The 14,093-nt window shown below is 43.9% G+C and overlaps 1 protein-coding gene across 10 annotated transcripts in view; it reads right to left on the bottom strand.

Moving 5' to 3' along the window:
* Positions 1 to 349: 349 nt before the first annotated feature.
* zbtb38 (zinc finger and BTB domain containing 38) overlaps positions 350 to 14,093 on the bottom strand; it is a 39,789-nt gene continuing 26,045 nt past the window's right edge. For 2 of the 10 annotated variants that reach the window (XM_072695593.1, XM_072695592.1), the window contains 2 exons: positions 9,676 to 13,007; positions 350 to 5,812 (listed from right to left, as the gene is read on the bottom strand). In XM_072695593.1, coding sequence (XP_072551694.1) covers positions 1,937 to 5,812 — 3,876 coding nt within the window. In that variant the 5' untranslated portion in view covers positions 9,676 to 13,007 and the 3' untranslated portion in view covers positions 350 to 1,936. Of the gene's footprint in view, positions 5,813 to 9,675; positions 13,823 to 14,093 lie in introns of those variants that run through there. The other 8 variants (XM_072695598.1, XM_072695595.1, XM_072695596.1 and 5 more) reach the window with 8 other exon arrangements.

Genomic DNA, 14,093 nt, shown 5'->3' with positions numbered 1-14,093 from the left:
TGTGTAAATGTTTTTTGCATGTGCGTGTTTGGTCTTACCTGGGCAGACAGTTGGTTGTAGCTTTAAGTTTTTATGTTTCCCCTGTTTTTAGCGTAATGAAAATTAACAATGATAATCGTAATAATAACAATAATAATAATAACTGCTATGTCATTATTAACAACTGTTTATCAATCAGTAGTAGCAATTGTATTTTTAATAATATGGTTGTTACTTGTCATTATTATTATTATTCATAATAAATAGCAGTTAAAAACTAGTTTAAGTAGAGTTTCTGAAATTTTTTTAGTTATTAAATCACCTTACCAAACTATACACAACAAAAATACACACACACACACACACAGTGTAATAGCACTGTAATTCCTCTGCATGTTTTAGACGTGTTTATTTGCAGGACTGCTCAGATATCTCCTCTGCAGTCAAATGTGGCTTTAATGACCATAAAACACAAAACTGATATTAATAATAAAATATTGCATGTTTTGACTCTTTTTACCTATAACTTTTTAACTCCTAAGTTTACAGACATGCAGTCATGAAGTTCACTCTTAAACCAAAGGTGCTGAAAACAGTTCTTTGTGTGACGCCACAGAAGAACCACTTATGGTTCCCTCAAAACCTTTCTATGGACGGTTCTTTAAAGAATCATTTGATGTAAATTAAAATGTGAGACTGAACAGTTTAAACGACCTGTATAAGAAACTTTACATTATAGTACTTCTGGGAAACTGTAGTATGGCATCACTCAAAGAACCATTTGGTGGGGCTCAGAGTGGCTCAGTGGTCTAATATGCTACCACTATAGCCCAGGAGTTTGAATCTCGAGCAATGCCACAGTGGCCGAAGTCCAGGAAAGTACAATTGGCCGTGCTCTAGCCCCTCATCGTTCTTAAGTGATGTTGGTCAGTACAGGCGCCCTGTTAACCGGTGTGGTGGAGCTGGGGACCCAGCCCTTTCCTCCAAGCATGTCTCCGCCCAGCTATGCCACAAGTCCTTACCCTCCTAGCATCGGGAGCATTACTAGTGCTAGGGGGAGTTATAAACAGGTGGGTTATTTGGCAGTACCAAATTGGGAGTAAAAGAAAAAAATGCAGCAGATTTAGAGCAAAAAGCTATTAAACAGAAATGTTTTTAAAGTGCTGTTTATAAAGTCAGTTCTGTCCTCGCACAGCAGGCTTACAGTTATACTTTTTAGAACCATTAACAGCTAATTAAAATAGTTCATTAAGACTGCACATTGTAATTATGATAAATTATAAATGAATGTATTTATTGTGCATCGTCCACAGAAATGGTGATCATCGCTGTTTTGTTGTTAAACCGTCTGGTGTGTCTGTTAGTCTTGGTTCCAGCTGTAGTTCTCTCAGACACTGTTTCCTTCTTCATGTGCAGAGGAAGAAAATACTTGACTGTAGTAACTATCAGTGCCATCGCTGTGGTTATTAACAAAATGACTGACTTGCGTTTGCAACACCGTTTCCCTTCCTCAAAACTAAAGTTTGCCTCTCACTGTGAATGGAGATTTACTAGGCAGCGCAGCAGATATGTCTGATAGTAACCGATAAGTGGAGGTAGCTGTAATACAGCCTTTTTACACGGATCAGGTCACACTGCTGCTGATAACCCAGTAAAATGCAAGAGCTAGGAAACGCCAGAGAGACAAATAATAGCTTACAAAAATAAATTATTTCTCTTCTCATAGAAAAAACATGAAAAACTAGTAACGATATTTTCTTTCATGTGAACCAACAAAAAAAATACTCTATATTTACACGACTGTCTAACAAGTGCTGTAAAGTGACGGTAATAACACTTCCGCTGATGCTGTGAAGCTTCAAAAGTGCGAATTTATATTGCGAGGTCAGTCAAGCTTGTTAACGTCATCTCAGTTTTACTATGTGACATCAACAAACGACACGTTTCCTTCCGGCAGTCAGTTGTGGCTATGAAAAAAAGGTTCCTCTTTGCACAAACGCCACTCTGACTTGGGTGACTGCAGAGAGGCTCCCTTGGTAACAGGCACTCTTGTCAAACATGCTGGATAGATTCTGGAAGTGCTGAGACGGTTGCCTGTTGCAGTGCTGGGTAGATGGCCCTTTTGGTCTTGTATCTCGACCCCCACAGAGTCCTGTCTGTGCCCCTCCTGACTGAAGTCTTTAGACCGTTCCAGAAAGCGCCTTTTCTTAGCCTTTCTCCTGTGCATCTCTGCGAGGGGTGAGAAAGGCCTGTCGCTGTTATAAGGAAACGACAGAGGCGTTTTTTTATGACTGTGGGGAGGTTTACGATACATCCCTTCAGTATCTGTGTCTAATGTCAACTCTCCCGATTTTGGAGTTGGCGGTGAGCAGACTTCAGGGCTTTCCCTTGGTTCAGTTCTGGGCTTCCCTTTGCTTTGTGAAAAAAGGGAATATGACCCTGCAGTCCCATTATTCTCAAGGTTATTTGGCTCGGTCACTATTGCACTCTTACTGACGTGCTTGATCTCATGCATGCTCAGCAAAGCTGCAGGCTTGCAGACTTTTGGGCAGTAGCGGTAGCTGCGCCCCTTGCTAGACTTTTCTACATGTTTTGCCTCATGGCTCTTCTTGGTGGCAAGATACAGGAACCGCTGTGGGCAGTAGGAGCAGCGGTAACGTTTCTCGCTACTCAAGCTGTGCGCCGCCACATCTGAGCTAAAGCAGGAACCGTCTTCGGTGCAGCTTTGGCAGACCAAGTCACCTCCATTTTCAGTGAACAGCCCATCTGTGCTAGGAAGCTGCTCGAAGGGACACTGTTTACCACACATCTTGCAGCGAGGCTGATGGCAGCTGGCGATGTGCTTGCTAAGAGAAGCTGGAGTAGAGAAGAAACTGCTGCAGCTGTTGCATGGAAAAGCTTCCCTTGGGCTGTGACTCCTCAACTGCCTCCTAGACTCTGAATTCTCCGCAGGGGCACATTCCTCTGGACTACGGTCCACTTGTTGGAAGTCATTGTCTGGTTCAGGAGACAGAGGCCTTGTATGGTACTGAACAGCCTTCATCTTTTTCTGTCTGGATCGTAATTTTTTGCCCTTCTTTTTAGGTTTATACGTGTAATACGGACGCCACGGCTTATCGTTTTCAGGATCATTTACATCATCATATGGTTCATTGTCTGTGACGGAGGTTGTAACCTCTGCCCTTAGGCGCAGGCTTGGGCAACCTATACCATCCTCAACTGGACTCCTTGGATCTTCCACTTGCTTCCAGCTTCTCGTCTTCTTTTTCTTTGTGAACAGCTTTGAGCCTTTAATTTTGCGTCGAATAATGGCCTCATTGCCAATTTTGACAGTTATCTGGCAGAGGGGCAAAACTTGGTTGTTGATCGATGGACCAGGACAAGCAGGCTTGGCAATGTATGTTTCTGTCTTTGCACTGGGGCTAAGGTTCTGCATCATCCTCTCTGGCTGTGGCCGAAGCAGCTGGTTAGCCATTGCCTCAATGGTTTGTGCTGCTGCTGATAGTTCACTAAGTTTACTCAAACCCTCAAAAGAGCAGACAGGTGGAATGTTGAGGAACGGCATTACGTCTCTGTCTGGGTTGCTGCTGTTTTGTGCAGAAGATGCGCTGCTGCCTTGCGTTAATACAGAGGACGCTGTGTTTTCCTGTGTTGGTACGGAAGCTGAGTATCCATAGTTAAAAACAGGTGACCTGGTTCCATCAAAGCCCGGCAGTCCAGTTTTCCGATGTGTATTAGCAGGACGCAAGCCCCCCACTCGTGTACAAGCCATTTTGTTCTCATAAGGTGAAGGCAGGTCTATATTTTGGTCACAAGGTTTGTCAAAGGTGATTTGAGGCATTTCTGAAGCCACCATCTTTGGAGTTACCATGAAAGTCACAGGCATTGAAAATACAGACTGCCCACTAACGACATTGTCCGGATTACCTGAAGACACTGTACCTTCAAGTGGAGCAGTTGGTGAGTTGGTCTCTAGTGGAGCAGTTAAGGGCTCCTCGTGGTTGTCCATCCCTTCAGCATAAGACTGACTGTAAGACTTGTACCTTTTCTTCCTGAACTTCATTGGTAAAAGTCTATAGAGCTTAATGGGGTAGACACTTCCCTTAAAACCACCATTAGCAGATTTCTTATTCACAGCTAGACGTGGATCAATGCCGTGGAAGGATTTCTGGTGGTTCTTGAGGATGTAGTATGTCATGAAGGTCTCCAAGCAAAAAATGCACTGATAGCGGCGCTCCCCTGTGTGCCAGATCTCGTGCTTGGTACGATATTCTGCCAGGGCAAACACCTTATTGCAATAGTGGCAAGGGTAGGCTCTCTGCCATGAGTGCACATTCTCGTGCCTTTTTAGGCTAGACAGAGTCACATAGGCTCGTTTGCACACAGAGCATTTGTACAACCGCTGACCAGCGCTTGGTTTGGTAATTTCATTTTGAGGCGATTCCACTGAGCTTATTAGCATCGGCGGATCTTGCAGATCAGGAATTGGAAAAGCTGCATTTTCCATGCCTGGAGTATTATTTGGATCTGGACTACCTGAGGCCTCTTTGCCATTCAGCTCCAGCTCAGGTGGGCCTTTCACACACACTTGTTCATGATTTCGCAACCTCTTCAAGTGCATGAACTTTTTTTGGCAGTATTTGCAAAACAAATGGCTGACAAATTTTCTCTTGTGGATTTGCATGTGGATGGTGAGAAGTGCTGAGTTGCTAAAAGCCTCAGGGCATTGCTGGCAGCGGTAAGTTGGAGCAGTGGGTATATCTTCAGGAACCAAGGAGGGTGGATCAGCATCCTGTGTGGATGTAACTTCAGATGGAGGCAACAAGTCTGGGGCAGAACTAACACCAGTCACTGAGTTTGAAGGCTGCAGTAGAGATGAGGGATCCGAGGTTGTATTTTGTACGCCAGGGCTGCTAGCAGGATTCTGAACGGTTGTACTTGTTTCGTTAGAAATAAAAGCCATCCCCTTGCAAAGTTTGTGGCGCTTCTTAATGGGACCAAACCTGTGGTTGGTCAGTGTCTTAGATGGTGTCAATACAGGTGTGGTTCCCCCTTTGACACATGTTTGACCCCCCTCTTTAAGGTCAGTAGTTTCATGATCTTTGCTGACAGCATATGAATGTTCAGAGAGAGCATGGGCGGGTTCAGACATGGCTTGAGTAGGGTCGCTTTCTGAAGCTGGCATACTTGGCGTTGGACAGCCAGACGGATGTTTCCCCGTGTCGTGTTGCGGATGGCCACTGCTTTGCAAGTCCATTGGGGTAAACGGGATGCCTGCTGTTGCCTCTGTGATGGAGAAAGCATTAGTTATTCGTGGGCCTTTGGTGCAGTCTTGCTCCTCAAGCCGAGGTGTCTCCTTCTTCATTGTGCAGGGGACAGAAAGTTTTGGCTGACTAGAAGAGCTTTCTGAAACAGCAGATGCCTGGTTTTGGAATACCTCAGGCTCCTGTTTTCCGATCTCCAATAGCTTCTCTAGAAAAGGAATTCCCAACCTTTTACCAGCAGCAACCAAGGACCTGTTGTCCTCTGTGCTGGCTGACTCCACCTTGGAAGAGTACATGAAGTTGAGAATGATGGCAAACACATCAGACTTTAAGTCTGGAAGCTCTAGCACCTGGCTGGACATACAAGTCTCAGAAGCTGTAAAAGCATTGCGGAAATATCCACTGGTGGCAGCCAGGATGTTCCGATGAGCATGGAATTTTATATCTTCCACAACAATAGTGACATCACAGAACAGGCCGCATGAGCGCTGTTCACTGAGCTGACTGAGGACCATGAGGGAATGGGAACTGTCCATCATCCCGTAACTACTGTGGTGGACCACCATCATCTGCAATGGGCAGGGCAGAGAAAACATGGCATTAGTATGAATGAGTTACAGGTTTAACAATTAACAATTTCAGCCGTTATACATGCAGCATTCAGATAGCTATTCATTCTGTCAAATCTGTCAAAGGTTTCAATGTGTTGTCTATTGACCAATATCAGTGAAACAGTGATTTAAGAAGTATGTATAAATATATTACTTGTTCGAACAGTTTTGCTCCACAAATACTGAAAACGAAAATGACCCACAGTTTCAAATTCATGTTTATCATCTTGCCCTTTTCTCACGCAATCGTGCCTGGTTTGCAAACAAATGAATATGTGAAGATCAATACTGCTCATCAGATCTGATTACAGAATGAATTTCAAACAAGTAAGACTCACATGACATCAATAAATCTACATTTGAACTTATGTACAGATGAACCTGTGCTGTATTGTGTAACTGCTACTGGCTGCTAAATTTCCTTCAGGATCTCTCTGTTTATCTATCTGAACCTGAGCACCCGAGTGTTACAGTGTGGTTGACATCTACTTGCTGTAGAATCGTTTAGAAAAATGTCCAACAAAAAGTGGCATATATTATTATGTCGAAACAGTAGAGGGCAGCACAGCTCAACAGTTAGAAACTAGACAGGCCAGCATGTATGAATCAGTGCATGTTTATCAGCTGACTGCTGGAGCCTGTCTGAATGACTGCTTACGAAGAGCCAGTCAGACAAAGCCCAGACATCAGCAGACGACACCATCAGCCCCTCAAGCTCTTTGCATTACTTGATTTTAAAGTTAAACATATGAGCTGCACAACATATGAACAGTATATCATGCATAAAGAATTTAAGTTATAAATGTTAAGTTCTATATTGTAAACAACCTACGTTCAGCAGGGAAGGACTTACCACTGAAGTCCGGGTAAAAAAAACAAATCAGTCAGATGGAAAGTTGTGTCTACTTCACTGATACTTCATTAAAAAGACAACTCCTCCTAAAAACAGCGTTCGGTCCTTCTACCAGAATCAAAGAACGTCTAGACCCACCGCAGACGAGACGCTTCCTCACAGAGGCAGACTGAGCATGCTCCAGACGTCTGCCTGGAGAGCAAACACCTGGGTCTGGGATCTGCTGCTGCTGGCTTTCAGACAGAGAGAGATCCCGCTGAGAGTGAAGTGCATCATCAGCAAGAGCACAACAAACAGATTGAGCCGAAAGACTGAACCCGGTCTGTGTGCTTTTATTTGAGCGAACATGTGTTCAGTCACAAACAGGAGATTCACAAGAGCTCAGAGTGGGGCGGTAATCCATTTTCCCATAATCCTTCTAACTCCTTTGTTTTCGCCTCCTTTCTGTTTTCTTTCTCTTGTATTGAGATGCCCTGTTCCTACCGTTCTGCCCAGGGTTACCCAACCTGGCTCTCCACTAACCTGCTGCCCGCCATGATGCTGTTCTGCTCTGGATCTTCACATTGTTTCATTCATGCTAAACTGCATATCTGGACATGACTGGACCTGCATGGACTTTCACATTACCCTGAGTTAATGAACATTTTGTACACTTACTAGCCTTCTCAAAATGTATGGCTTGATGTCACATTTCACACTAATTCTTGTCCCTTGTTATTTATTCTGCTAACCGGTGTTGACCAGAGGAGGATGGGTTCCCCTTTTGAGTCTTGGTGCCTGTCAAGCTTTCTTCCTCTCGTTCTGAAGGAGTGTTCAGACTCTTAACAATGAAGGCGCCAAAAAGCAAAGCCACAAGAGCAGCAGTTCTCCACAGCTATTGCTGACATTCACACGCGAGACTCATCCTGAAAAACTCAAGACTAGCTTCTGCATGTAGATGGTTTCAGATAGTCTAAGCTGGTCCTTGATGGTCAAGATGGTGGAAAAAAGTTGGTAACCCAAGCAAAACATTCCCAATCAGCTTGAGCTGGCCATGTTGTTCTTTCAGCAAGTGTGTTATAAGTGGGTGCAGGAAGGCAGTGCACTGTGATTGGTTAGCACATGTGGTTTTATTAGCATTTTTTTTATTATGTGGGAGCGTGAAGAACCTTTTAACCTGTTTAGGAACCTTTATTACTCAGTTGAGCTTCTCTCCAGCCACTGGTTTGGAGCCTTTTGGTCCAAAGAGAGAGAGATTCAGGAGGCTCCACTCACTGCTAAAAATCCACCAATGGGTAAATGGCACAGAAAAAGCACAACTCACACCACCTATGAGTGGGTGGAGGTGAAGGATGTCCAGAGCAGGATGTGGGTTATTTCTTGCAAGGTAGACTGATGGTCAGAGAACCGTTACTGCAGCTCACACCAATATCAGCGCTGAGAATTCAGCCATGGAGACTCTATCTGCATTGCTCCAAGTACAGTTCCTGTATAGTCTACAGAGGTCTGAAAAGAGTCCACCTCTCAGTGTTCTTCTTCACTAATCAAAGAAGAAATGCCGCAAGACTCAAGAAGTTGAGAATCCTGAAGATACACCCACCAAGAACTTACGTTCTTGTAGCTTACATCAATAGTCCACAAAAACAATAACTTTACACAGTCCTTCTCCATTATAACCCTAAAATGTAATTCAATGGCCAAGACCTGTTTCGTGCTCCTTTGGTTTCACAGTAACGCAACTAACAACGATTTAGCATGATAAATATATTCACTTAAAGAAAGTTACATAATTTCAGACCCAACAGTGCATGTCGTTAGCATCAGCAAGCAAGTCGATTAGAGGCCATGCTAATTAGTGTACAGCTTTCATTATAAATTAGCCACGTTAGCCTTGTAGCATTACTGTAAAACGAAGGAAGCAGCAGACTTGTCTTACTGACATTCAGTTCAAATTTACATTTACGTCCCTTAACGAAGCAAAATCGTTCTATCACCTACTTGTTTCTCAGGACGGGAGGCTACAGGCCTCGCAGTGCCGCATTTGCTTGTATGACTCAGCAGTATCATGCAGACTGATCTGGAAGATGAACACCAGAAACACCACAGAGGAAATGCATGAAGGACTCTCTGCCCTCGCACTGCAAGATCACATCCTGTGGATGTGAGAGAAGATGTAGGCCTGTGATTCTGCGTTATTGAGCACAGCGCACTGAAAAAATGATTATTAGTAGATGTCAACCACACTGTAACTCACTGGTGCGCAGGTTCAGCATCTGTATGTACGTTCAAACTTAGGCTGATTATAATGTCAGAGGTATTCTAACTACAGGTTTACATTTTACGACAGCAAACCGGACTACACCACCCAGACAAAGAGCTTATGATGACTAAATAGCTACACTCCACTGCCCAGCCCAGCTGGCAGAGAACATTATTAGAACATTCGGAAATGTTTTTAAAAGCCTCTAGGAAAGTTAGCCTGTAACATTACGGAAATGATGTTCCAGCAACGTTTTAAAAACATGTGACGTAAATATGGCTTGCATCACAAGGTTATTAGAATATGTCTATGTTATTAGAATATAATCTAAACTAACTTTCCAAAAACTAAATTACACTGATAATAAAAACATTTTAAAAATTTAAATGGACTAGCATAACTTTTAAAAATATGCCTACCAAATGTGATAAAATAATACGGAATTGTGAGAATAAATTATTAAAATTAAATAAATAAAACAATAAAATAAAAACATTCTAGAGACTTCCAGAAAACATATTAAACGCTCTAAGAACCAAAATTACAACATTCAGGACAATCACAAAACATTCTACTGACCAAACACTTCCAGCTGGGAGAGCAGGTGTAGTGATGGAGTAAACCCACACAAGAGGACGAACAGGACAAACATCTGAGCTGACTACAAAAGGTTTCATTAATAACGCTACTTTAACATGGCTAATAAAAACACTGAGTGCTGTGCTTTACCTCCAACTCTAATCATGAAGCTCCATCTACAGCTCAGATCAGACACACACAGCAGAGGCTCAGGCGCTCATGACGGCTGGTCAGAAACCCTCATTTAAAATAACCTGTATGTTCAGATTTGATCGTCGCCAAGAAATATAAACATAATCAAACAGATAAACACGGTCATTCCCCTAACATTTCAAATCAAACACTGATTTTTTCCTAACTACATTTTTTTTTCACTGAATGCAAACAGTCAGCCCAGTGTGTTTGTTTCCATGGCAGCGTGTCTACTGACTGGTTCAGAGCTGGTTCTGGGTGTGTTGAAGAGTTTGAAATGATCTAGTGTAGCTAAGGGCTCAGTAAAGATTGGTCCATAATGTATTTACGTATACCGAACTGATGTGGCCCAGTGCTGATTCTGCAAAGTAAAATATTTTATAAAAAACATCACTTGTCTGTTTTTAACAGCAACGCATTATTAGTCATAACCTAGAAACTGTCTGCCACAGTTCGACAGTGACAGGGAAATAATGCCTCTGCTGAAATTCATACTGCTTTCGATTGTGTGTGGGTGTTGAACAGAAAATGTCAACCCTTTTCTTTCTTACATTGTGCTGAGTCTTCACCCACCCCCCAAGAAAAGCTGGAATATTGATGATGATCAGCTGATGTATTACCTACTGTTTTGTTCTGCTGCTGGGATTAGGTTAGCACAGTAAACTGCAGCAAGTGTCCAACGTGCCAAAGCAAAGACACACAGCTCAGCCACAGCTAAGCTGGCTGACCTCTCGGCTCTTGTCTATCTCTCTCTCTCCGCTTGTTATTCAGTTCCTTTTTTTTAATCTTGTTTGCCCTTTCTGTCTCTCTTCCTCACTGACACACTCTGTCTGGCTAGTTTGATGGCAATGTGCGTGGCTTCAGGACCTGTTGTGGTGGTTCTCTTCGTCATTCATGTCCTAACACGGTGTGCGTGTGTGTTTGTGTGCATGTGTGCTGCTGCAGAGCTCATTTCCTTACAGAACAGCGGCCATTTTAAAACACTGATGTAAGGTATCTTTACTAAGATAAAATGGCAGCAGACGATCAGGGGTGCGTTAGGTATGGAGAGCGAACGGCAGCCGCGTTTCCGCCCTCCTGAGCGGACACCTTCGTACGCGTCCTGTTCCAAACGCTGTTTTACGGTTTACAGGAAAGGAGGTGATCAGATTTAATCGTAGTTTGAACAGTTCGCCTGCCGCTGTGCTCAGAGAGCGAGAGAGAATGAAACAGAGAAGGAGAGAGAGAGAGAGAAAACCACCGGTGAAGTTGTACATGAATTACACAGCATGTATTGAGTGGTGCTGTGGACTCTCTGACACTGACATACGCCTATTAGGATGATTCAAGGTCGCAGTTTTAAGTGGCTATTTTTGTTTTGAATTTTGTGAACACATTTAACCCCTGAACCTCTGAGGGTCTGTATGTGGGGCTTCAGCTCCTTGCTATTATAAATGCAGAACACGGAATTACAGGTTTTAAGATGAATAATAACGTAATAAACCTGCAATATAGGGGTTAAATGAACAAATAATCACACACATAATCCAGATTACCTAATGTTTCCACTGTGTGCTTTTCTTTTTTGCTGGTGATTCTTGACTCACGGGAGAGATGCAGCTCCTCTAATCGCAGCGGAAACATTCGCCCGCCTCCCTGTCTACCAGGCCTCCGTTGTCATGGCAACACGGCGTGGCGCAGCATCTTATTTCTAGCGGAGCGGCGGCCATCCGGGGAATTCTGAGCTGTTCTGCTGGGCTGTAGCATTTAGCACAGGCTAAGATGGGGGACTGGCTTTGTCTGCTCTGGTGTGTGTGTGTGTGTGTGTGTGTGTGTGTGTGTGTGTGTGTCTGTCATCTGCAGTATAACCGAATGCTGGTGTGCACTGCTTGCAGTGAGGAGGGCATGGTGCATCTGTTCCTGTGACAGCAATTCTAATTTGGGCTGTTTACTGTGGAACAGCCTGGACTGTTTTCTGCTTTGCTTTTTGTTGTTGTTGTTGTTGTTGTTGCAGTTTTGCGAGATCTGAAGCTGCTTCGCGATATCACCGCCTGTTTGCACTATTTTCGCATGGACAGAACTGTAACTCATCACAAACGGATGCATCAGTCCAGCCACACCCTTAAGCACACCATGCACGCTCTGCACAGTAGAGTTAAAAGGCGCTTATTATTATTCACAGTGTAAATAAAATAAAAACTCCCCGCTCCTGCCTCAGACCGCTCTGAGCGAAACAAGACACAAGCCGAGCAGCACAGACGCACTACGAGCTGTCCAGTCAAACAAAGAGCGAGAAAGCTCTTCCATCAGCCCTGCAGCTAAAGCCACAGCGTTCAGCCCGGGTGAGAAAAGAAAGCATGCTCGAACCTACCTCTATTTCAGTTAATCACAGAACGCAGACGAACACAGCATCACGCTCTCTTCCGCTGTCTGCAGGAGGGAAAAAACACACAAACAAACAACAAAAACACTTCCGTAAACCGCAGGCGAAAATGCTACGCCGTTTTTTCTTTAGAACTGACTTGCCGCTTGCTGGTCGGCTTTCAGAGTCTATCTGTCCTCACTCTCTCTCTCTCTCTCTCTCTCTCTGTCTGTCTGTCTGTCTGTCTGTCTGTCGCTCTCTCAGTACCCTCGTTTCGCCATGCAGTGGAGAAAGCAATGTCAGGGTGGCATCGGCTGGTGGCCGCTAGAGCCATCCCCCTCCACCGTGGAGTTTTTAAATAGCCGAGCGAAGCCGATCCTCAACACGAGGGAACTTTATTAACCATGTTGGAGGAACAGCTAGACGAGAGAGGGGGAGAGAAAGAGAGAAAGAGAAAGAAAATAAGTCCTAATACTATGATGCTAAAAAAAAAACAAATACATTTAAAGTGGAGAGGGAGAGGCGACTGTGATACTCGCAATGCTGAACAGATTCGTATTAGCAGCAACGTGAGCGCGCAGCAGCTTCGGGATTTTGCTGAGATAAAGTGAGTGTGTGGCTAAGTAAGAGAGCGCGCATGAGAGAGAGAGAGCGAGAGAGACACAGAGAGAGAGAAACAGCATCCATACATTTGCATGCACTAATTTTTTCGATGTCCTTAGAAAGCCTCTTAATGGTAAAGGAGAAAAGCGAAACGTTCGATGATGGAACAAGACCGTGTTCGGGCTCGCTTTGGAACGTCTCTAATGGTCCAGTTGAAAAAAACAACAGAAGAAACACAGTTACGAGTTTCTGATGCGACAGCAAGGAAACATACACACGCAGCGCGCTCTCCATCCACCTCTCAGCTCTCTGCATTTGTCCTGCTTACACTCGTCTGCCTCTTGCGCTGCAACATATTATAACACAGGATTTTAATGAGAGCGACAGCGGGCGCCGCCACAGCCTTAACCAATTCAACACATCAGAGAGAGAGAGAGAGAGAGAGAGAGAGAGAGAGAAAGAAGGCGAGCGAGCATCACAGCAGCAGAGTGACGGAGAGAGAAGAAAGAGGCTGTAAAAGAAAGGAGTGAAAATGATGGATGGAGGAATGAGAAAGAGAGAGAGAGAGGTTAAGAAAATGAGAGATGAAAAAGGACAGAAAGGGAAAAAAGAAGGAGGCAGAGAAACACCAACTAAAAGGTGTGACTACAGAGAGAGAGAGAGCGAGAGAGAGTGAGTGTGAGGGGGCAGGACAGGAAGGCACTGGGTTCATTTTCATTATGGCTGCTGCTTGGTGCACACACACACACACACACACACACACACACACACACACACACACACACACACAATGCAGACAGAGTGCAGGAGAGCAAGAGAGGAGAGAGATGGGCGAGCAGACAGAGCAGAGGATGAACGGATGAAGCTGGAGCAGAGTGAACATACAGTGTCTGTTTATTCACCCCTAACAGCACCAACAACCTCACCACCCCCATCAGCTCGTGCTCCTGTTCTCCTTTCTCTACTCTCTGTCCATTCTTATACTCTCTCTCCATTCTTCTCACCTTCACCGCCACACGTTCTCTGTTTATCTCCAGGTTATCACACAGGCACACAAAACTTTGAAGGACATTTTATACCTCTACACACATACTGTATAATGATGTCACATTTTGTTTTCCCATAATAATTACAGTTATTTTTATTACTATAATAACATTATAAGTACTGTTAAAACCATTAAATAAGACTTAGAAATAATTTTTCTGCACATTTTAGACTGCACATTTGCACATTTCTATTCACTGAATTTAACAGACTGGAAAAAATACAACATAACATATTTATGTTTAAATGTAGGTTAGTTTTCGCAAGGCTACCCTAAAAAAGTTCCTCCCTGCAGGGTTGTGGGTTCAACACCCATGTCTGCTTAACTGCCTTAAGCAATGCCCTTAACCCTCGCTGTAGCATGACTGACCCAGGCTCAGGTTAG

This window comes from Salminus brasiliensis, chromosome 13 (genome assembly GCF_030463535.1).
Source record: "Salminus brasiliensis chromosome 13, fSalBra1.hap2, whole genome shotgun sequence".
Classification (NCBI taxonomy): Eukaryota; Metazoa; Chordata; class Actinopteri; order Characiformes; family Bryconidae; genus Salminus; species Salminus brasiliensis.
Note: the sequence above shows the minus strand (reverse complement) of the source record. Positions and strands in the feature narration are given on the sequence as shown.